Below are 25,494 nucleotides of genomic sequence, written 5' to 3' on the forward strand. Positions count from 1 at the left end.
ACGCGCTCTACGTGGGGCTGCCTTTGAAGACTGTTCGGAAACTTAAACTGGTACAAAGAGCTGCAGCCAGAGTGTTAACTGGGGCTGGTTACAGGGACCATACAACTCCCTTGTTACAACAGCTCCACTGGCTGCCAGTCTGTTTCCGGTCACAATTCAAAGTGCTGGTTTTGACCTATAAAACCCTATACGGCCTAGGTCCAGGCTATTTGTCAGACTGTATCTCCCTATATTAGCCTGCCCGGGCCCTGAGATCTTCAGGAGAGGCCCTTTTCTCAGTCCCAACACCTTCACAAGCGCGATTGTTGGGGACACGAGATAGGGCCTTCTTGGTGGCTGCTCCTAGGTTCTAGAACACCCTTCCTAGGGAGGCACAAATGTCTCCCTCCTTGCCATCCTTCCGTCTGCAAGTAAAGACTTTTTTATTCCGACAGGCTTTTGGGATAGAAGGTGTTTAGGATTGGGCTCTACAAGGTTTGTTTTATTGTTTTATGCCATTATTTGTATTATTTTAAATTGTTTTTTAGTATTTTAGGTGCCTGTTTCATGGTTTTAAGGTTGCATATAGTTTAATTGTATTTTAATTGTATGTTTTTGTATGCTTTAACTACATGTAGTTTTATTTGTAAGCCACCCTGAGTTCCAGTTTGGAAAAAGGGCGGGGTAAAAATAAAGTTTCATTCATTCATTCATTTATTCATTCAGGTAGGGCCTTCATGTGTTTGTTTACGCATGTATGGCCCAACAGGGCTAATATGTTCAGGATGTGTGTCAAGTGTTCTCTCATGGGGCCACACATAGTAATGAGAAAATAAACTTCTTTATAAAGGTGTCCACATTTGGGCATTAAAAACAGGACACATTAGGAATTAGAAGATCCTTTAAATCAAGCTGTTCTGTGATAATCTGATTGGCTTTAGTCACAAAATAGACAGCAAGTGAACTCTACATGAACTCCATTTAAAACTCTAAACTAATTTGATTTCAGCTAAAATGCTTTTACAAGTAAAGCTACAGTTCTAAACACACTTAACAGAGCAATCCTGTTCTCCTTATGCCAATGGGGCACTCATGCTGGCATAACTGTGGCATAATGTGTGACATATCCTATAATATGGGAGTGTATGTTATACTCTCGCAGCACAGACATGGAGGTGTGTGGTTGTATGGGAAGTAACATGCGTGGGTGGATAGGGAACAACTATATCCCCAGCGTCCATAGAAACATCACTGGCCCCCACCAGTTACAATCTGCAGCAGCACTGCCACTCCTGGGTCACCCAAGGAAGGAGCCAATCTGCAATGGGGATGTGTCCACTGGACACCACTTTGCCCTATTCCATGTACAACCCACTACCCACCAGGCATGACTATAAGAAAGTGTCCTTGACTGTGTGAGCATCTGTGGCACTGGCAGCCACTAGGAGTTCCCAGGAAGTCCTTTCATATAGCATTTCTACTTTGCTTTTGCCGCTGACACATGCACACTGCTCAGAAGCACCCTTTCGACTGAAGAACATGAAGGAGGCAGCCAGGAGAGACTGTAGCCCATACACGTCTCCCTTAGCTGGAGGTCCACCGAGAGAGCACACAGGCCTCCTTCAGACTGAGATCCAAAGAAAGAGGAAAGCAGTCTTTTGCTGTTCAGGGAAAGAAACCCCACGAGAGAAGCCACAACTACATTCATAGAGTAGCCACTCCCAGTAGCTCACTGACTAGGGCCCAGGGTTGGTAGACAGGAGGTGTGAGTTAAAGGCCCCGCTCATCTTTTAAATGCTTGGCCAGCAATAGTCATGCCAGGGACAAAAGAGATCCTGGAATTGAAAGCCACTTTGCAAGCTCTTCAGAGAAGTTTGCATGCTGGGCCAAGATGCATGTGGGTAGTGTTTCTTTCCCTTCACTGCTGAATCCTATGGGTAATACTTTCTTTATACCAGCTCTGTAATTGATGCAAATTTATACCTTCATTGGGAGCTGGAACAGGATATAAAGGGTTGAAGGATTTGGTGTATAGCCACTCCTCCTGTCCTACCCATGCCCTTCCACCTCTCTGCCACATTTTCAACACTACACCAGCAAATTTGCTATACCAGCATAGGGATGTGCTGGCATCCCATTGCAATGGCACTGGCATAACTCAGGTTCTACCTGTGTTGTAACTCGGTTCAACCAGTGTAGCAGGGCTTCCACCACATCTCATAAACCATGGGTTGCTAAATGTGGTGCCCACAGTGGGTGCATATGCACCGATAGAGGCCTTTCCTGGTGCCCACAGAGTCCTGTCCCCAAATCTCTCCCCCCATTAAAATTTGGCTTGAAAGGTTTTTGTTGTAGCCAACAGAAGGCTTTTGCAAGCTCAAACCTTAATTGCTGACAGTGTGGCTGCACAGCATGCGTACACATATGGTTGCAGTGTGTGCATGATGCTTACAACAGTTCTTCCAGTTTACAAATGTTCCCATGGGCCCAAAATTGTTGGCAACCCCTGCCCCTCAACCAGCTTACCTCAAATGTAAGATTACATTCTTACTAAGCCCCAATTGAGTTCAGTAGGATTTACTTCTGAATAAACATGTTTAGGATTACTTTGTGAGTATATTAACATTCCAGATAATCCCATTATCAAAATACGTTACGTCAACCTGAATTTAGCTTCCATATATTACATTGAGCATCAGGGTACTTGATATATAAAATAGGCAAGATGCTGCTTTTTGTAATGCTTTTTTTGTGCTTTCATAAGCTCCATGTGCAATCAGCTTCTAAATTGTACAGGGAGCCCATATGAGTACAGTAGGCTCTTTGCAGAAGACATTTGCTCCTGAACATGTGGGAAGGCAGCCAGGCTAAAGGCACAACACCTTTATACTTGTGCTGTCCCTTCACAAACAACGGAATAGGGCTGATGTGAACTTCAAAAAAGGATAAAGTCCAAAATCCATAATTCAGCAATATCTTTTTTAGGGTCAACTACAATGACTCAAAATAGTGGCAAGCTATTGGCTATTAATTAGACAAGATTTGCCCAAAGTAAAGGGGGTGGGGTGGAGGAAAAACAAAAAAGTACAAATATTAGACTGAAGGTTGTAGCCATAAGGCCAACTTGTGAACTCAGTTCCAAGATATGAGAGTACCCCTGGGATAAAGAAGTGATGGTTGCTCTCCATTTTTGAGAATGTAAAGTCTGGCTTGTAACCGAGATCTGCCCCATTCATTAAACAAATGCACAGGTTCCCAATTAAGCCAAGACCAGAAGTGAAAAGGAACAAGACAGTCTTTATATTGGCAAAGCTGGATATTAATTTTGGATGGTGTACTAGGTAAATTAGTTAATTGAAGGCAAATCGTGTAGTATTACCTAGTGGCTGGAGGGGGTACAAAAGTCAAAATGCAAAGGCCATCTTCAGGTGGTGGAAAATAGTTTTCTTCTGGTTGTAGATTCCCCTTCCCTGAACAGCTAGGTTTGGCATTCTTCAGAGTAGTACATAAAAAGCAAAAGTGGACCTGTTGGTCCTTAAGAAAAAACGGACCCAGAGTGCAGGACACGGAATAATGGGCTCAAATTGCAGGAAGACAGATTTTGGCTGAACATCAAGAAAAACTTCCTAACTGTTAAGAGGGGTACGACAATGGAACCCATTAGCTCTGTAGGTAGTGGGCTGTCCAACATTGGAGGCATTCTAGAGGCCAATGGACAGCTACCTGTCAGGGTATGCTTTAAGTTGGATTCCTGTATTGAGCAGGGGGTTGAACTTGAAGGCCCCTTCCAACTCTGTGATTCAATGACCTTTGTTGATATGGCAATTTTGAACAAATTGACTTGGACCATTCCAGTCAGACGGGTAAACTTTATCAACCTTCTGTCTGAAAGGGTAAATCACAAATGAGGTAAAAGGGAATAATGTGAGAATTCTCAGATGAAATAGGGACTACCCATATTGTCACACTTCTTTTTCCTTTTGTCTTTTGTTTTCTTTCTGGTTTGTCCTCGTAATAATTTGTTATTCTTTGAGTGATGAAGCAGTGATGTCGTGGCTGTATGTGCACAGCTATTTAACAGCATGTAATGATTACAGAAAAAGCGGGGTTTTGTTTTCCTGCAGTTGCATTCGGTGATCTCCTGCAGGACTCCATTTCCCAGAGATCCTCGCGCACACCTTCATCCCACCCTCCCTTTCCCTCGCTTGCTTTTATCTTCAGAATCCTGATGCTTGGAGGAGCCTGATCCTGCTTATCTGTGCGTGTTCGGGTGCTGTTTGGCTGCAGTTCAGCGGCCGGAGCCGAAGGGCTGTGCAAGCTTAGGCTGGGTGGCTGCGGGTCTGGCTTAAGGTGCGCCACGAAGGCGCTCTGCTGCAAAGCTCTCCTCACCTTTGCCTGTAAGCCGCAGGAGGGAAAGGTCCACTGACACGTCTTCACCCCGGCAGAAGGAGCAGTTGCAAGGCGAATGTAGGAAGGGGGAAAGATGGTCATTCGCGTGTTCATCGCGTCTTCCTCTGGCTCCGTGGCGGTGAGTGGGGGGGGGAGGAGGAGAAAAGGGACTGACTGCGAGAGGGGGCGAATGAATGCACGAGTTTCGGGGGCTGCAGTCCTCTGGAGACTTTCCTGGGAGAAAGCCTCGCTGAAAACAAGGAGAGGGGGACTGGCTTTGGAGTAAGAGTGCCTCGGCGGGTGGCGCCGGGCGATCAGCTCGAATCGGAACCGAATCTTACCTCGTTGCGCCTTGCCTTTGCTGCCCTGCAAGCTTTCAGTACGAAAGGAGAGCGAAAACATCCGAGAGGGAGGGGAAAACCTCCAAACTCTTGCCCGTCCCAGATAAGGCAATAAAGCAATCGGAGCAGCAGCAGCAGCAGCAGACTTGTTTTATTTTCTTGAAAGAGCAGCAGCAGCGGCAGTCCCGACTGCGTTTAGGTTTGTAGCAGCCGCTTCTCTGCCGTTACCCGCTGAGGGGCAGAAGGGGCTCCTCTTAGTCCGCTTCCACCTGCAGTCGCCCTGCGTAAACTCTCTCGGGTTGGGCGGGAATGCGGTTGGCTCCTCGCATGGGTTGCTCCCGATGTGATGATCTTTTAGCTTTACCTTTGGCAGGCAGCCGCTTTAACCCTCATAAGTAGTATGACGAGCTTGGAGACTGGTTTTGGAGTTCTTTTCTTGTTTAAAACAAGATTAGCGCTGTTGGCTTTCTTTGGAAAGGAGGACTCGAGCGTCTCAGAATCACCACGTAATTTCAGTGCTTTGTTTACTACCTGGAAAAATAGATGTCGATATGCTGCAGGGCTTGGGGGAGCTGTTGGATGTTCTCACATTATTGCATATCTGGGCTGCGGTCCTGTTCACACGTACTTGGGTGCAAATGGAAACTCAGTGCAGTGGTGTGCTTCTGAGTAAACGTGTATAATCGTCATGTGCAGCGAGGCAAATTTCATGAAGGGTTTGGCATTAACCCATTATACATTGAAAAACGGAAGAGGCAAAATATTTCTGTTTTTTAAAAAAGGATTGGACTAAAGTATAAAATATATTTTATACCAACACAAAGATATCTTTTAAATACAAAGTTGTTTTCTTACCTGGTACATGAATAAACCATAAGCACCATAAAAATATAGAATGTATAAGCCAAATAAGGATGGTAAATATTGAAATCTGGATTTCTGTGACCCTAACAATACTAAGCTTAATAGGTTTAATAACATTGGAAATTGATTAACAAGCATGCTGTTTGTATTAATTAAACCTAAGTATTTTTACTTAATAATCTGACTTTCATCTGGTTAATTTTTTACATTTAAATATGCTTGCTTTTGCCAAAACCTGAATGAAAATATATTTCGAGTCTGAAACGTTGAAGGAAACATAACATGACTGGCAGTGTAATAAACAAGAGCTACTGTTTGTAGTTGGAAGGAAAGGCCGGGTTTAATATTTTAATTCCATGTTACAGTAGCACATTAGAACCAAGATAGCTTCTTATAATAGAATAGTGTTTCTTCAAGTTAAAGACTTCTTCCTTTAAAATTGCCCCCTGCTGACATACACTGCTATCCTGTGCATACATGCATACTTGAGAGCAAGTGCCAATTGACTCACTAGGACTTTCTAAATAAACATGCTTATGAACAGCTTCAGTTGACAGACTTACCAATCAAAGCTTTCAGCCCTAGTTTATAGAGATTCCCATGACTTGCAGGAACCTAAACGGCACACCATCTGAAAATAGCCCTAAATGTTCCAGAGAGGTTTCTGTTAGTCTTTTACAGCAAAAACAAAATGTCTCGTGGCACCTTAATGACTAACACGTTTATTAAAAATTTCTTACAATGCAATCTTAACTATGTTTACTCAGCAGTAAATCCTAATGAATTTGTGGGACTTAATATCGGGTAAGAGGATACAAGGCTGCAATCCTAACCCCAGGCAAAAATGGAGATGGACTGCCTTCAAGTTGATTCCAACTTATGGCCACCTTATGAATAGGGTTTTCATGGTAAGCGGTATTCAGAGGTAGTTTTACCCTTGCCTTCCTCTGAGGCTGAGAGGCAGTGTCTGGCCCAAGGTCACCCAGTCAGCTTCATGGCTATGTGGGGATTCGAACCCTGGTCTCCCAGGTTGTAGTCCAACAATCTAACCACTACACTACTGTGCCAACTTGGACTGGCATAGCAGTCAGGCCCATATTGGGCCTGATGCGGTCAAGTGATGGAAATTGGGCTAGCCAGGGATCAGATCCCAGGCTAGCTTAAACCCTCCCTGAAGCACCTTGTTTTGGGGGTTTCTGTGGGCTATTGCTAATGGGAATTGCACTGGTGGTACATCTGCCCACCCATTTGGTGTGCAAAAGGGGAAGCTCCATGCTGGCAGAGTGATGCTGGTGTCAATCTGTGAGCAGAGGCTGGCAGAGCAATAATTCTGCCCAGTCCACTCCTTCCCCCAGCCTGGTGTAAAGGAAGTTTGGATTACAGCCTTAGTCTTTAAGGTGTCACAAGAGTTTCTCAATTGAAATTCTTGCTACAATGCTAGTTTGGTATTAACTTGACAGTTTAAAGGTCTCAGGGCCAAGCAAACTAAGGGGCATTGAAAAGTATAATTTTCCCCAGTCATGAAAAATTACTAAAATCAATTTTAGTTTATTTTCTACAGAGACATTTCTTCAGACTTTGTGTTGATGGTTCAAATACCCTATAACTTTGCATTAGTATAACTGCTTCTTCAGATGAGACTTTTACATATCTATTTGAATGTTTGATTCATATCTCTGTATATCCATTTGAATTGCTAACTCAGATTTCTGTAAAGGCAAGCTGATTAAATACTGATTTATCTATGCTCTTAATGAGAATTATTGGAGAGTTTCTCTAGAATGGTAACTAATTATGCTTTAGTAATGCTGGTACTGAACTTTGTATTCTCTACAAACACGTACACACCACTTCTATGGAACTTGTATTCTCACTAGAAGACCTTTAGCTGTATAATATTAGTGTTTACTTCATTTGCACAACGAAAGCTGAACCTCTTGATTCAATTTGGCATGAAGCATATGTGGTGCTCAGTAGTTGTATACTAATGGCCAACAACAGCTAATTATCCATTTCAGGAGCCTGCTGTGTAAATATAGATTCTTTTTAGAACTCATACAATGTACAGTCATTGAACACTCGTAATAGAACCTTCTTTCCCATTATTGCTGTCAGTCAATTCTTGGCTGTTGGTTTATATTGTAGTAATACAACACCATGTGTCATTTTTGTCACATATTTAGAAGCATTTTTTTGTTTTTTTTAAGGGAGCAGATGCCGTCTGGGTATGGCAGAGGTGGGGGCCTGGTGGGCCAGATTCTTAAATCTCCCACCCCTTGCAACTTAGGGCACCCTAGGCTGCAGGAAGTGTAAGCCCTGCTGTTCTGACAGAGCTGGAGACTCCTCTGATCTATTGGCGGTGCCATCTTTCTGGTGAAGATATGCTGACAGAACTGGCAAAAATGGGATGAAATCATGGTGGAGGACTGTAACTATAGCCCACTGGTAGCAGACGTTTACACCTGCACCAGACCTGGCGTAAGAAATTGCTTCCCATTGGCTTCAAAGGGAGGAGGGAAACCAAAAAGCTGTCCACCATCCGTTTCACTATGTTGTCATTATGACAGGGCATAAAATATAGTATAATTCAACAGTCAATTGCAGCACACCACCAACAGTGTATGAACCGTACGTAGGGAAACTCTACATCAGATAATAGGATGTGGGGCATAGCTGGGGCTGTATGTCTCTGGCTCCTCTGTCACATACACTTGGAGCTCACAAGTGGAAGCTATGGGAAATGGAGCACTGTACACAACAAGGGGCCAGCTTGCAAAAAGTGCATTGCTTCCATTTCCCCCAGCTAGAACTCTTGACAGGTACCCTGCCTCAGGGTTCCAGGCACAAACATTCAAGAGCAACCTCCACTTTGCTCCTACAACAGGAGGTGCCAGAAGAGAGCATCCCACACAAGTGGAACCATTGCTGCATGGATAACTGCTGCAACTGTCTACCACTTCCTTTGCCATATGTGAACACTGTGTTTATCTGAATTGTATTTTCCTGACAGCGGGAAGTAGTGTTTCCTACACATTCATCTTCACATGCTAGTGAGTGGTCCTATGAGCAACTGGGCATTCTGCTCCAACCATTGTCACTGCTGGGCAAACACTCAGGTACATGGAGCAAAACAAAAAGCCACTGCATCCCACAGTGTTCCATTATAACCATCAAGGCGGAAGAGTGAGTAAAGTCAGTAATTGCAGTCTTTTCCCCCCAAACCCAAAGCTGATGGGTGAGGATGCATCATGAGCATTGGCTGAGTGCTCAAGTTGTACCACTTCCTCACAAACATCTGTGATACATCCATGTTCAGGGACTGCTGCCCATTGGTGGTTGTTCTCTCTGTGCCTCCTTTTGCTTTCCACAGGTATGTGATCCATCCTACACATTTTGTGGAGGTCTGGAGGGAGGCCACCTCCTGACCAGGATGCTTCCAGCTCTGTTTTTCCATGGGGTTGTTAAACCTGATTGCTTGAGGAACGTGGCCATACATGCCCCATAGCAATAAGTTCTGCAACAGGTGAAGGCAGGGTGTCAGTCGGTTTTTCTGGACCAGGTACACTGTATGTGGATTGAGCCCTCCATCCCATCTGCAGAAGAGGATAAAGATTTGCATAAAATTTGTATGTGCTTTGTGTCTTTTGCAGCAGGGTTGGAGGGCCCCCAAAATAAAATGCTTGACAGAATGTCAAGATATGAACTTTCCCCATAGTTTAGCATTTTCTTAATAGAAAATGTGTTATTAGTTGAATTTCTGCCTGCTTAATAGCACCACAACCCTGTTCTTCCCCATTGCCAATACTAAACCATGCAAAAGAACACAAGCTTCATGAGTTGTAAACCAGTTATATTACTGTAAGCCTTTCTTCAACTGTTCTTGGGTTGGCAGCATGATATTCAGTGCAAGGTATAGTGAGGTAATTTTAGATGGAGGTTTGGGGTGGCGAGGAGGGGAGTGCCAAAAGCAATGTTAAGATTTACAGCAATCAAGGTTCAGATGCCTCTGCTTGGATACCTTCAGGATTAAATTCTTGAAAAGCAAGCAGTATTTGAAGAGCACTCTAATAGCACTAACGGCATTCTAAGAGCAGGAGGGGGGTAGTATTGTGGTTGAGAGAGGGTGGGTTACATCAGCTCTGAAAAGCAGTCCAGTGTTACTATAGTAATGTTGCTGGGGGAGGGGTGCTGAGAGAGTAGTATATGACAATACACTACACTGGTGTACTCTGGCATACACTGCAAGGTTGTCATTCAGTCTCTTGGGGATGTGTGTTTTGGGAGGCAAATGCAGTTGCAGTGGGAGCTTTTAACAGCAACATGGGAGTGGGTGATTAATTGCTTTCCCACCCAACCGGGGGGGGGGGAATCTTCAGGGGTTGGTACTTGCTGCGGGTATAAACACTTAAATGGGCATATTCATGGCAAAGGCTCAAATCCCTTTTTTTCTCAAAAGAGAGAGAAAGAAAGGTGGTGGCTGTTTTGATGTATTGCTGATAACATTTCTGTAGATATTATGAGGTATAAAATAACCACAAAATGCTTTGTAATACACTGCTTGGTTTTTAAAAAAAACTTAATCTTGAATTTATCTGAACATGGCCATCTGAACCTTGGTTGCTGTAAATTCTAAAATCTCTATACATACATACATTTGCTGCCTGGGTTCCTACTGGGAAGAAGGGCGGGATATAAATCTAATAAATAAATAATGCATACATACATACATGCACATACAAATACACGCACCAGAACATTGGTCACTCTTGAGATTCAGAAAGAGACTGGTTGGGAAAGAAGGAAATCAGCTGAGCGGGTGGAAGTTGCTCACCTTGGGACACCTGAAGTTTGTCATATACACAGAGGGGAATTGCCCCTTAACACTTGCCACCAACCCAGCAAGATGCTACAAGAGCCATAAATGGGACTCCTCTTCTCTTGGCTCCTGGCAGGCCTGATAACGTCATCTTATACATTAAGGGGGAGTGCTTGAGATGTGTTTTGCTCTTTCTTCTTTAATGGAGTAGACAGCCTCTGGGCAAAGATAATTCCAAAATCCATACTGGGACAATACCATTATTAGGCCAATCAAAACATTAAAAAATAATGTGCAAGCTTTTGAGTTCCCCAGTACTTTTTTTTTCAGGCTTTATCACAGATTTTCCTCTCCATGTTACTGGACTGCAACTCCCATCATCTCCAGCCAGCACAGTCAAGGGTAATGGCAACTGGAATTTATCAACATCTGGAGGGTACCGTGTTGGCTATCTCTGGGCCAGATGATAGACAGAGCAACAGGGTGGGAGAAAAATTATTTTGTTTGATGTTGAAACCATTGAGTCTAGATCTGATCACAGTCTTAAGATGTAGTGGAGTCAGGTATTCAGAAGAGGCTGTTTTGGGTGCTATGTAGGTACTGGTTGCATGAAGGCCTCCTGGGAACAAGAAGCATAAAAATGGCTGATTCTTCATTTCTGAAAACACAGAACTTGTGTTGTTACTCAGGTATGTCTCCATCTTCAGGCAAAAGAGGTTCCATGGCAGATGGAAAATAAGAGATATGATTTCTTACAGGAACAGGAAGATTGGAGTTACCTCTTCTGCTGTAGAAGGCATTATTCCCTCCTCCCCAAGTTCATATGCAATTGGATCCGTGTATTTTATTCAGACCAATCTGCAACTTGGTTAGACAGAAGTACTATCTAAACTGAAACTAATTAATTTCCCATTGAAACAAACTGGAATTCCAGACAACGATTCTGACATGAAGAAGCTGATACCTGAGGCTGATTCCAAGTCTATTTACTTGGCAGTAAGTCACAGACCTGAACTTACGAGATCTGAACAGGGTGATTTATAACAGATGGTATTGGAGGTCGCCGATTCATAGGGTCGCCATAAGTCGTAATCGACTTGAAGGCGTATAACAACAACAAAATCACATTGATTTCAGTGGAACATGTTTATATGTGATTGTGTTTAAAGTGCATCCCTATCCTTCAATTACCCTTGTGGGCAGGATAGATCACTGCTTAGCCTCCTTGTGCTAGCAGAGTACTACTCTGTGCTGGGGGGGCATGGGGGATTGTACTGCCATGTCAGGCAGCCCCTAGCCTTGGGGTTGGAGAGCTGGGCAGAGTTTGCATATGGCAGGAGAGGAGTCCAAGTCAGTCCTGTCTTTACTCTGGGATCAGCATAGTGTTACACCTGCAAAAGATGTGGCACAAGTCAAGGCATTACCAGTGGATTTGCATAGTCCTAATAACTGTCCTCACCTTGTCTGTCACCACTATGGGAGAATTCTGACTAACTCTGCGGCTTATAGTTGTAAACAATTGGTATATATACCTCAGCAAGGGACTACAGCTCACATATGTCACAATAATGGCATTACTCTGCTCTTCCTTTGTGTCTACACCAGTGGTTCCCAAACTGCGGTCCACGGACCACCAGTGGTCCGCAAGCTTCATTCAGGTGGTTCACAGCATGTTCACATTAAATATTCATATTGATTTTAATGGTATTTTCCATAGAATTCAAATTGTAATACAATATAAGAAATAAAAGAAACAGTTACAGTTAAAAAACATACCGCACCAAGCACAGCACATTACTATTGCTACCGCAAGCAGAAAAATCATTAAGGGGTCCATTAAGACGCCTGCCTTCTTAGAACCCTTAGAGGTGTCCTGCCTTGGGAGTCTACTCATAAAAGTCCACCAGGAAGCTTGACTCTATTCCTGTAACTGGGCTCTGAGGCTCAGGCCTTCTGCATAGGTAAGCCTGGGAGCAGGGGGCGGGAGGGAGAGAGAGACCTTAAAGTATGACATCGGTACCACCCAATCTATTTCTCCCCCTGATTCCACCCAAAGAAGACAGATGTGGTGGGAAAGCACTCAACACTCATAGTCACAGTGTGTAAAGTTGCTGCTCATGCACCCCTAAAGTACGGAGAAACTGTGTACTGGTTAACAGGCTTCCTTTATATAACATGTGGCATGTTGTTTTTAACATGCCCCCCCAGAGGACACTGGCTAAGTATGCACCTTGTAGGCCCTTTTTGCCTTCACCTCCCAAATATAGGTAAGCTCCTACTGTTAACCAGTGAAGGCATTGGGAAGCACAGGTGCCTTTGCTGCTCAGTGTCAGGCCGTCTTGTTTCAGATTGCCACTCTGTTCAACCATTAATAATAACCTTTCTTGCAGGATGATATGGGGCACCTGAAGCAGAGCAAACGACAATCAGGGCTCCAATGTAACTTCCTGGGATGGGAATGGATGAGTATTGTCATAACAACTGCAGTGTTCCCCCCCCCCAACAGCTATGACTCTCACTTTAACCCTTAATGAGCACCTGATTGCTAGAGCTATTGGTTGGTGCAGTTGCCCATTTCTCTGCATTTTCATGTCTCCTCACAGCCAGATGGCAGCTGTTCAAGATGCACGGAGGCAAGGAACTCTCTGTCCCTCTCTCCATTCCATGCAGATCACAAGCAAGGCCCACACTGGCTGCGATCAGTGGGAAACCAGCTGTTATTCTGTGGCATTGTCACCTTTGCTTTTAAATGTATTTAGTGCTGTCCCAGAGTGTGGTGTCGACTGTGAAAATGCAGTGATGGGGCAACTTACACCTGTTGTTCCTCTGACACAGTAAATTTCCAAAGCACATGAGCTCTGAAAGATCAAAGAGGCTAGCAACCCGTGTTTATCTGTGGCACTTTCAGAATTCACCATCACTGATGGTGTTTCATAAAGGCTGTAACTATTTCAGCTGTGACTCTGTCCCTCTGATGGCTAGCAAATAGGGTACTGCCACTTTTTCAATTGTTATGCACTTCAGATGTTAGTATGCAGGGACAATGCTCTTTACTAACCTGCTGAGTGTCCTGTTCTTGTGGATAGCCCTTCAAGAGGAGGGTAAAGGGAGCAGTCCCCGAAAGTCATTGCTTTCCTGTCTGCCACCTTCCTTCTAGCTACTGCTGTTATGGTCATAAACCCAGCAGTTGGACCACATGAAGTGGAGGGCTTTGGGTGCATAACATAGTGATCCCAATAGGCAGCTGATATTGGTAATCCTAATGAACAAGATGAACATGCGTGGCTGGATAGGATGAAGAGGGCTGGGCAAAAGGTGCCGTCGTGTCATATAGTCGCCAGTCACTCTGGCTATCTCATTCCTCAGGCTCAGTTTTTCCAACCCCTATTATCACATGAGAGGAAGGGCAAGGATGAGCTCATTCTCTCCTCCCGGATGTCCTCCTTGAAGTTCCTAGAGCCCCCCACGTGTGGGCAGCTGAATTTTTGTAGTGGAGAGCCTGCTGTACCTGAGTAGGCTTCTTATGTGATTTAGAACCCAGACTGGCTTTGGCACTGGATTGCAACTGTTATGTGTCTGTGTTGCTTGTACATGTAGCTAAGTCCGTTCTGTTGAAACACATAGTGGTGTCTTTGCAGACGTGCCGCAGGATTGGGAATTGTACACAAGGAAGTGCTGTGTGAGAGGCAGTCCTTGCTCATCACTTCCTTGAATGTATGAAAGAAATAATGCAAATTGTTTTTGGGAATGCACAGCTGGAAATGTTCAGTCTCAACTTCCTGCTACCTGTCTGGCAATACCTGTCTGGCTACCGCGTGTTTTATGTCCTCCTAAACTGCTTAATGTGAAAAGAATTGTGGAGCCAACTCTTGTTAACTGCCTGCTGATTGTGCTTTCTGGCTAAGCTGTTGAATAAATTTGCCCCAACATGCAGAAATGCTAGTCCTGTGCTTCCTACCAGTTGATGAGATAATTGTCCCTGTTGAAAGGGAAGTGTAAGCTGTGCTGACTACAATTAGCATGTTTCAGAGGTTATTCCATTTTGCTTTGTTCAGTGGCACAAATGCCTTCCTTGAAGTGAGCCTGCTCCGTTTACAGTCAAAAGGGTGTGTATGTGTATAGGCTTTCAATAAGTGTAAAGCTTTGCTTTCCTCCTTATATCAGAAGTTTTGAAATGATGCATTTAAGTTTTATTCTTTGGGTCACTTTAAGAACACTGGAACAAAAAGTGCACATAGTGTATTCATTAATTGTATATGAATGTCAGTGCAGATTAACTAGACACTTGCCACTGACCTGGTCTGCCTCCTTGGTTCCTTGTGCCAGAGTTGATGAGTCTTCAGAGCTTCTTTGCCTGTTCTTTCCTTTCCTGCCAGGAGCATAGTCCTACTGTTTCTAGGCCCTATGTGAGGTTTTTGCCTACTCCATCTTTCTTGCTTCTTCTTTCTCTGCGGTCCCTTCCTGCATGTAAAAAGCAGGCAGCTAAGATCAGTCTCAAAATACTCCGTGGCACAGAGTGGTAAGCGGCAGTAACATAGCCGAAGCTCTGCTCACGGCCGGAGTTCGATTCCAACAAAAGGAGGAAGTCGAATCTCCGGTAAAAGGGGTCAAGGTCCACTCAGCCTTCCATCCATCCGTGGTCGGTAAAATGAGTACCCGGCATATGCTGGGGGGTAAAGAAAGGCCAGGGAAGGAACTGGCAATCCCACCCCATATGTATGGTCTGCCTAGTAAATGTCACAAGATGTCACCCTAAGAGTCAGAAACGACTCGCACTACAACTGTGGGGACACCTTTACCTTTTTAAAGATCAGTCTCATTGTCCTAGTATGTGCTCTCTGCATTTCATCTTGTGGCTTATATGTTCCCTTTTCTTCAGTTACCCTTCCTCTGGGGTCTCTCTCTAGCTTCCATGCATTCGGGATTAAGGACATGTGCTGTCAAATTTGAAACCATCAAGTGCATTCCTTTCACTGGTTGTATACACACAGTATCCATGTCAACAAGGAGCTGTGTCTACAAGTAGTGGAACAAACTTGCATAGCTACATTTTTAAATATGGTGATGTATGCAAAACATATGCTTGTAGTCTTTGAAGCAGCCCTGAGCTCCTTTGTCATCCTGGTCAGCATCGCTGACTCTGCCATCCCTTCTTCCCTATAACTCTTCTCCCCCAAGAGCTGTGATTGTAACTGCTCTGTGGTATATGCATAGTATATGTAACATGATGCACAGTGGAAAATGCATGGCATTGTTTTAAATGCAGTAGTGAATCCTGTGTGAGATTTTGCTTCTTAGCCAAAGTTTCCTTCACAGAAGCTATACTTCTTGGCAACATTCTGATACTGAACCTCCCCTCCCCCTCAGAAATTAGAACATCTTATAAGCAATCCATGACACCAGAGTGTCCAGTTAATGATTGGCAGCTTGTAGTTGAAAGGTAACAAGCCTGGCTTGGAGTCGCACCTTAACCCACTGGATCCGATTGTTGCATAGGGAAGCTGCGGATTCATGTGTTCACCTGACATTAAAGGATTCATACATCACATGGGGAAAAAACCTCTTGCACAAAGACCTCTTCTCTTGGCCTTTCTTCTGTAGACCTGTGGCGACATAATGGCTTGCATGCTAAATTTCTGTTCAAGCAGAGAAGGCAGAGTATGATAGCCTTGTCAAACTGCTCCTGCTCCCCTGTTCCTCCTTACCAATCAATATGCACATTATTTTGGCAAATTATCTGTGCCAGAATATAGAGGAGCATATTTTCTTTGCTAGGGTTAGTGCCATGCCTTCTCTGATGATGGAAAGATACTTCCATGGTAAACATGGTGACAGAGATTTGTGAGACTCAGGTGCTGTTGAGAGTATAGCACACATGCTTTTCTACTGAACTATTTACAAGGATGTGAGGGATAGGTTGTTGTACCCCATTTTGGAACGGTTTCCCAGTGGAGCTGAAGAAGTTCTTTTGAAAAGTATGTTTAAATGGTAATAGTCCTTATGTCGTTTTAAACATTGCCAGATTTCAAAGTATGTTATTGACACTACGGGTAAAATGCTTGGAGATTAACAACCCATGGAGTAACTGGTTTTGTAATTTTTGTTCGATTGTTCATAAAGGTTGTTGTCTCCATAAACATATTTTGATGCAGTGTAATAGCCTGGTTTTGGCTCATTTTATGTACCACTATCTGAATAGATAGGGCCAAGTAGCCAGTATGCGATAGGAATTACTAGACTAGAGGACAACGCCTATTAAAAGTAACTATGTGAAGTGAAAAAAGAAATCATATTGTATTATATATATATATATATATATATATATATATATATATATATATATATATATATATATATATATATAAGCATATAAACATGCAGCTTGTTCAACTGTGTAATTTTGACAGTGTTAAGTTAAATGAATTAATTTTAAGTATACTAAACATTTTGGATGTCTTCTGCTGAATCTGTAGTATTTGAAATTGAGGAAAGGCACTTTTGTTATATTTTTGAGAAGGACCTATACACCTGTTGGCCTGCAAACAAAACACAAGCTCATACCATTAATAACTAGATGTGAGCAATAAAACGAACAAGTAATACATTTCAAGTAGCCCTAGGCTGTACTCATTATACTCAATGGAATTTACATCCAAGTAAACATGGATAAAAGACCCTCCGTGGCGCAGAGTGGTAAGCGGCGGTAACGTAGCCGAAGCTCTGCTCATGACCGGAGTTCGATTCCAGTGGAAGGAGGAAGTCGAATCTCCGGTAAAAGGGGTCGAGGTCCACTCAGCCTTCCATCCATCTGTGGTCAGTAAAATGAGTACCCAGCATATGCTGGGGGGTAAAGAAAGGCTGGGGAAGGAACTGGCAATCCCACCCCATATATACGGTCTGCCTTGTAAACGTCGCAAGACGTCACCCTAAGAGTCAGAAACGACTCGCACTACAAGTGCGTGGACACCTTTACTTTAAACATAGATAGAGTTGTCACTTATTCTAGTACACTGTTTCTGTTTCTGTCTTTGCCTGAGGATGTGAGTTTAAAACACTCACCAGGATGCACTTTATAGATTTCTTGCTGTGAATAACCCATCTCTAAACCTCCATTTTGTGCCTTCTAAGCAGTCGTTTCAGTGCATAGGCATGCTCTTCATGAATTGTAAGTGGAAAATGCTTTTGGTAATGATAACAGCCAACAGTGTAAGGAAGTACATAGAAGGCATATATTGAGTGTTCAAGGAGCCTTGCCCAAAGGCCTTGTTGCTCTGCTTTTTAAGAGGCAAAAACATTGCATTGTTTCATAAGAACTAGACGTTGTGCCAGCTTGATTAGAGGGCAGCACATCAAATAGTGATCTTTTCAGTATCATCCCTGTTTTCAAAGATACACATTGATTTTGGTAAATGTCTGCGGACTGCATATGGCTAGTCCTCTGTAAGCAAAAAATTGTTAGCAAAAATGAACCTCCCATTGCTAACAAAAAATGTTCAAAAACTGAAGAGCACATTGCCCAATTCTCTCATCTCCCCATGCCCCAAATGTGTAGTGCATTGCAAGCTAATTGAACATCTGCCTGGAGAAGTAAGCATCTCTCCTATGATGTTCACAGTGAAGCAGTTGCTATGGCGAATAGCCACCGAGTTACTGGTTTTTGCCTTTCTCAGGCCCCCAGTGGTGGCTTCTTAACGGGGTGTGCTGCTCAGAGGATCCTGACATTTTTCTCGACTGAGCAAATTACATGCTGGAGAAGCTGCTTTTGTTGTCTGTTGCCTAATTTGGCTTTATAATCTCAACTCTCTTACCTGAATTCAAGTTTAATTATTTATAAAGGGTCTAGAGAACCCTTTTGGTTGGCTTCAAAAGAGGCTCATCAGTAGCATTGTATAATCCTAGAATATTAGAAGGGGATGAGAAGAATGCTTTAGAAGGCCATCTAGCCCACCTTGTAACCCACAATAAAATGGCTCTGGAGGGATCTTTATGTAACCTATAGTGTTAAGGAATTCTGTAGGTTTGTAGAATAGTAAGGCTTCCGGGTACAGCCTGGTGGAAACGTTTCGTTCCTTCCTTCCTTCCAGAGGCAATCTTCACTTTCCAGTGAAGGGCTTGAATGTAAAGATGAAAACTGAGCATATTCAGCCCTGTTTTGCACTTCTATCAATGCTTTTTTTAAAAAAAAAACACGCCCTATTTTATTCAGTTTAGTGAAGTACAGAACTCTTGTATATCAAACATATGGCTCAACAATATCAAGCGTGGCCATTTGTTCTTTACAGAGGATGGTGCTCTATTTGAAGGCATCCTCTAGCCTTGTTGAAGGGCTGTCTGGTCAGTCCAGGTTAAAGGTAAAGAACCATAAGAATGGAGAGCAGGGAGCTGTGAAGTTAGCACTTGGGCAGCGGATTGAGCAGGCATACTGCTCACCTGGTCACAGTCCTCCCTGGTCATATGGTAATAGGTAATTTTTAAACAATTTTTTTTGTAATACATAAAATACTTATACAATAGGTATATAAGAAGAAGACAGAAAAAATGATTAAAACAATACAAAACAGAAAAATATAAGGAATATATAAGTTCATGATAAAGAAAAAAATTGATTCTTAAGTGTTACACATTAAGCTTAAGTTGTAAGTATAACTTTTCCATATAGTGATATGTATTTGAATTTAAATTATAGTAAGCATTTCTAAATTTGCATGTGTACATATAAACTAGGATGTGCAAATTTGATGCCAGTCTGTCTCCTCTTTTGTTGTCCTCTTTTTTTTATTTTTTTTTAACTAAGAGTAAGTAGCCATCCTAATGATAATCATAGTACAGGGAGAATAAAAACAGAAGCTAATAGTAAGTAAAATCACATAACAAAATGGACATGCAAACTTGCAGCCAATGTATCATATACAAAAGAGCCAGTTTTGGGAGATCCAGCTTCAAATCCTCATCTGGCCATGAAGCTCACTGAGTGACTTTGGGCCAGCCCCACATGTTCAGCCAAACTTAAAGGGTTGTGAGAATAAAACTCTCTCTCTCTCTCTCTCTCTCTCTCTCTCTCTCTCTCTCTCTCTCTCTCTCTGTGTGTGTGTGTGTGTGTGTGTGTGTGTGTGTGTGTGTGTGTGTGTGTGTGTGTGTGTGTGTGTAAGACTCTGTATGTTGCCCTGAGCTCCTGCGAGAAAGGCAGAATAAAACAATGATAGTTAAAATAAATAACCCCTTAATTTTCAAGAGGCCTGTTCAGCAAACAAAAGGAATACAAACATCAGGACCGTATAAATGATATAATTGTGAAAAGGCAGTATTTATAGCATCAGTGGGTGATGCCAACATTGTCCGCTGATTTCAATGGATTTACTCTGAGTTTGACAGACTGCTGTGAGAAGAGCTGTTTCAGCCAGCAGGAGGAAGGATATTTTGATTTTCTTCAGGGAGGAAACCTGAAGATAAAAGGCAAGCTTAAAAAACAAAAAGGAGGAAACTAAAGAATTATTATACTTCTGGAGATGTTGCAGGCAGTGCACCATGGAGAAACACTGTTTTTCATCGTAGCAATTGTAATCCTGTCCTCCTCTGAGTTCACTATGGTATACCTAGGGATTCTGTCTTTATCCTCATAACAGCCCTGTAGGGAAGGCTAAGCTGAGAGGTAGAGGCTGCAGAGTGGGTGTCAAGGCTAAGTGGAAATTTGAAAGCATGTTCCAATCACTTAAGGGCCTTATGTTGCTTCTTCAGTTCTGCACTAGCAGAAACTGTACTCTTCTCTTTTATTGAAGCATAACGCCCAGGAAAGATGCTGGTAGCATTATCTCCCTGAAGGAACCAAGAACAGCAAAACTCAAAAATTAGAATGCAGGCACAGCCAGTTAATAAGACATCCATAGCTGTGTCAAGCAATTCTGCCTGCGAGTCTTCTGTAATGAGGCTGGAGACAGAGAGTGTCAAGTGCTAACTTCATACTGAGTCTATATATGAACTAGATCCCAAATATTTTTAGTTTGTATCCGAGTGTGTGTGTCTCCATCTCGCCTGTCTCTCTCCATGCCTGATTATAACAGGTGGAGGTATATGGCAAACTATTTTTTCAATAGGTTAGCCCATCCATGCTGGCTAGCACCGATGGGAGCAGTAGTCCACAACATCTGAAGGGCATAAGGGTGGTGAAAACTGGGTTAGCCCTATTGAGCTGTTACTTGTGTGAAGGGGCAATGAGAGTACAAAGGTGCTGTGGAGCCATGCCTTTGGCCCTGGCCCTAGCCCTGTTGTCACATGGCTTGTGCCACCTTCCCTTGTATGCGGATGTGACATCTATAGCAGGGAGCCTTTCTATTCATGTTGAAAGTTGCTCATTGATTCAGAGAATCAAAAACTTGTGGAAATAAAAGAATTTACAATTGGCTATGGGAAAGGGAAGCTGCATCCTTGGGCTATGACACTACTAGTCAACATTTACACTTGGAGACACACAGAGACAAGGACGTTTTTGCCTCCTTTTTGACCATCATGAGTTTGTAATTGGAAAATAAAATACAGGAAATCTGTCATGTCTAAAGGCCCACTCCTAGGCATCAATTGTACTGTGTGTGTTCAAAGTAACTTTGTCCTGCTAACTTGATTTACATACTGTTTTGGCAACAACTCATTACATCCTAGTTTTGTTGCTTTCTTTCTCCCAGATAAAGAAGCGGCAACAAGACATTGTACGATTTTTGGAAGCCAACAAGATTGACTTTGAAGAGGTGGATATCACCATGTCAGAGGAGCAAAGGCGATGGATGTATAAAAATATTCCTCAAGATAAACTGCCTGCACAAGGCAACCCGCTCCCTCCCCAGATTTTCAGCGATAATCAGTACTGTGGAGTAAGTAACTTTAGAAGTTTCTGTCTTTTCCAGCTGTGTTAGCCTTGGCCACCAAAGGTCAATCCTCATCTATGTGAACTGCAAAGACATTAATGCTTTTTCGTAACAACCCAAAAACCAAGAGCAAGAATGAGAATAGAGGTAATTTGTTGTTCCCTTATTTCATTAATGAGCATGTAAACATGGAATACAACATGGCAGAATGACCAAGGTTAATTCTCAGTCTTTGATCTATTTTCTTTTTGCTATTTCCTACACTAATAATTCTATACTTGGATCCTCAATGTTTGGCAGCCTTTGTCATAGTGGCAATTGCATGCTACTTTGGGAAATTTCTAGGGTTAAATTGCTGACTAATTCTATTATACAGTGTCATAATCAAAAAAGGCATTTTAAAAAATTACAATTATAGGGTACATTTGCCTGGTATAGTATCAGGGTTACTATCTTTTTTGTATCCAGAGGCTTGGTTACTTTTTACCCTATTGCTTATTAAAATGTGTCAAGTAAGGCTACACATTTTAATTCCTAAGCATATTTTTAAAGGTTTTTTCATTCAGAGATGTGGTCCTGAAGTGAGTTTGTTCTTCTGCAAATGTTTGAATGCTTATCTTGTATGATCCCACCCCTAACCCCTTTGCTGAGAATTTTTATTTATTTATTATTTAATTTATATCCCACCCTTCCTCCCAGCAGGTGCCCAGGGTGGCAAACAAAAGCAGTAAAAACACTTTAAAACATCATAAAAACAGACCTTAAAATACATTAAAACAAAACAGCTTTAAAAACTTTCTTTAAAAAAGCTTTAAAAACGTCTTAAATAAAAAGAATTAAAAAACATATTGTGCTGGGAAGGAGTCAGTGGTCGTGGTGCACATTGGCACCAACGACATGGGGAAATGCAGCTGTGAGCTCCTGGAAGCCAAATTTAGGTTGCTAGGTAGGATGCTGAAAGCCAGGACCTCCAACGTGGCTTTCTCTGAAATGCTACCGGTTCCACGCGCAGGCCAGCCAGACAGGCCCAGCTTCGCAGTCTCAATGCGTGGATGAGACGATGGTGTCGGGTGGAAGGGTTTGGATTTGTTAGGCACTGGGGAACATTTTGGGACAAGCCGGGCCTGTACAAAAGGGACGGGCTGCACTTGAACCAGAATGGAACCAGACTGCTGGCACTTAAAATTAAAAAGGTGGCAGAGCAGCTTTTAAACTGACTGAGGGGGGAAACCCGACAGGAGCTGAGAAAGGTCCGGTTTGGAATAAACCTCCCCCCTGGGATAAAAATCAAAGAAATGATGAAATTTTAAAAGGGGTAGGCCTAGAAGTAGGCATTGTGAGAGCAGGGGCACAGGATATAAATTCAGAAGAGCAAAATTACCACAGGCCTAACCACAAGTGCCAAAGACACTTGAAGAGAGACACTGCTTACAAGTGCCTGTACACTAATGCTAGGAGCCTGCGAACCAAGATGGGAGAACTGGAGCGCTTGGTCTTAGAGGAGAGCATGGATATAGTGAGCATAACGGAGACCTGGTGGAATGGAGAAAACCAGTGGGATACGGTTATCCCTGGATATAAACTATATCGGAAGGACAGGGAAGGACGTATTGGTGGCGGAGTCGCTCTATACGTGAAAGAAGGCATTGAATCCAGCAAGCTCGAAACCCCAAAAGAGGCAGACTCCTCCACAGAATCGTTGTGGGTGGTGATACCATGCCCCAGGAGGGACTTAATACTGGGAACGATCTATCGTCCCCCTGATCAAAATGCTCAGGGAGACCTTGAGATGAGATATGAAATTGAGGAAGCATCCAAACTAGGAAATGTGGTAGTAATGGGTGACTTCAACTACCCAGACACAGACTGGCTGCATAGGTGTTCCAGTCATGACAAAGAAGCAAAGTTTCTAGATATTCTAAATGACTATTCCCTAGACCAGTTGGTCATGGAACCGACCAGAGGGACGGCAACCCTGGACTTAATCCTCAGTGGGGACCAGGACCTGGTGCGAGATGTAAGTGTTGTTGAACCGATTGGGAGCAGTGACCACAGTGCTATTAAATTAAACATACATGTAACTGGCCAATTGCCAAGAAAATCCAACACGGTCACATTTGACTTCAAAAGAGGAAACTTCACAAAAATGAGGGGATTGGTAAAAAGAAAGCTGAAAAACAAAGTCCAGAGGGTCACATCACTCGAAAATGCTTGGAAGTTGTTTAAAAACACTATATTAGAAGCTCAACTGGAGTGCATACCGCAGATCAGAAAAGGTACCGCCAGGGCCAAGAAGATGCCAGCATGGTTAACGAGCAAAGTCAAGGAAGCTCTTAGAGGCAAAAAGTCTTCCTTCAGAAAATGGAAGTCTTGTCCAAATGAAGAAAATAAAAAAGAACACAAACTCTGGCAAAAGAAATGCAAGAAGACAATAAGGGATGCTAAAAAAGAATTTGAGGAGCACATTGCTAAGAACATAAAAACCAACAACAAAAAATTCTATAAATACATTCAAAGCAGGAGACCATCTAGGGAGACGATTGGACCCTTGGATGATAAGGGAGTCAAAGGTGTACTAAAGAACGATAAGGAGATTGCAGAGAAGCTAAATGAATTCTTTGCATCTGTCTTCACAGTGGAAGATATAGGGCAGATCCCTGAACCTGAACTAACATTTGCAGGAAGGGATTCTGAGGAACTGAGACAAATAGTGGTAACGAGAGAGGAAGTTCTAGGCTTAATGGACAATATAAAAACTGACAAATCACCGGGCCCGGATGGCATCCACCCGAGAGTTCTCAAAGAACTCAAATGTGAAATTGCTGATCTGCTAACTAAAATATGTAACTTGTCCCTCGGGTCCTCCTCCGTGCCTGAGGACTGGAAAGTGGCAAATGTAACGCCAATCTTCAAAAAGGGATCCAGAGGGGATCCCGGAAATTACAGGCCAGTTAGCTTAACTTCTGTCCCTGGAAAACTGGTAGAAAGTATGATTAAAGCTAGATTAACTAAGCACATAGAAGAACAAGCCTTGCTGAAGCAGAGCCAGCATGGCTTCTGCAAGGGAAAGTCCTGTCTCAGTAACCTATTAGAATTCTTTGAGAGTGTCAACAAGCATATAGATAGAGGTGATCCAGTGGACATAGTGTACTTAGACTTTCAAAAAGCGTTTGACAAGGTACCTCACCAAAGGCTTCTGAGGAAGCTTAGCAGTCATGGAATAAGAGGAGAGGTCCTCTTGTGCATAAGGAATTGGTTAAGAAGCAGAAAGCAGAGAGTAGGAATAAACGGACAGTTCTCCCAATGGAGGGCTGTAGAAAGTGGAGTCCCTCAAGGATCGGTATTGGGACCTGTACTTTTCAACTTGTTCATTAATGACCTAGAATTAGGAGTGAGCAGTGAAGTGGCCAAGTTTGCTGACGACACTAAATTGTTCAGGGTTGTTAAAACAAAAAGGGATTGTGAAGAGCTCCAAAAAGACCTCTCCAAACTGAGTGAATGGGCGGAAAAATGGCAAATGCAATTCAATATAAACAAGTGTAAAATTATGCATATTGGAGCAAAAAATCTTAATTTCACATATACGCTCATGGGGTCTGAACTGGCGGTGACCGACCAGGAGAGAGACCTCGGGGTTGTAGTGGACAGCACGATGAAAATGTCGACCCAGTGTGCGCCAGCTGTGAAAAAGGCAAATTCCATGCTAGCGATAATTAGGAAAGGTATTGAAAATAAAACAGCCGATATCATAATGCCGTTGTATAAATCTATGGTGCGGCCGCATTTGGAATACTGTGTACAGTTCTGGTCGCCTCATCTCAAAAAGGATATTATAGAGTTGGAAAAGGTTCAGAAGAGGGCAACCAGAATGATCAAGGGGATGGAGCGACTCCCTTACGAGGAAAGGTTGCAGCATTTGGGGCTTTTTAGTTTAGAGAAAAGGCGGGTCAGAGGAGACATGATAGAAGTGTATAAAATTATGCATGGCATTGAGAAAGTGGATAGAGAAAAGTTCTTCTCCCTCTCTCATAATACTAGAACTCGTGGACATTCAAAGAAGCTGAATGTTGGAAGATTCAGGACAGACAAAAGGAAGTACTTCTTTACTCAGCGCATAGTTAAACTATGGAATTTGCTCCCACAAGATGCAGTAATGGCCACCAGCTTGGATAGCTTTAAAAGAAGATTAGACAAATTCATGGAGGACAGGGCTATCAATGGCTACTAGCCGTGATGGCTGTGCTGTGCC

The 25,494-nt window shown here is 43.0% G+C and overlaps 1 protein-coding gene across 1 annotated transcript in view; it reads left to right on the top strand.

The window, feature by feature from the left end:
- Nucleotides 1–4,168: 4,168 nt before the first annotated feature.
- Nucleotides 4,169–25,494, top strand: part of SH3BGRL2 (SH3 domain binding glutamate rich protein like 2) — a 34,007-nt gene continuing 12,681 nt past the window's right edge. Inside the window, exons 1-2 of the mRNA XM_061623193.1 lie at nucleotides 4,169–4,507; nucleotides 21,066–21,251. Of these exons, the coding sequence (XP_061479177.1) occupies nucleotides 4,463–4,507; nucleotides 21,066–21,251 (231 nt within the window). The 5' untranslated portion in view covers nucleotides 4,169–4,462. The remainder of the gene's footprint in view (nucleotides 4,508–21,065; nucleotides 21,252–25,494) is intronic.

Source organism: Rhineura floridana, chromosome 4 (assembly GCF_030035675.1).
Source record: "Rhineura floridana isolate rRhiFlo1 chromosome 4, rRhiFlo1.hap2, whole genome shotgun sequence".
NCBI lineage: Eukaryota > Metazoa > Chordata > Lepidosauria > Squamata > Rhineuridae > Rhineura > Rhineura floridana.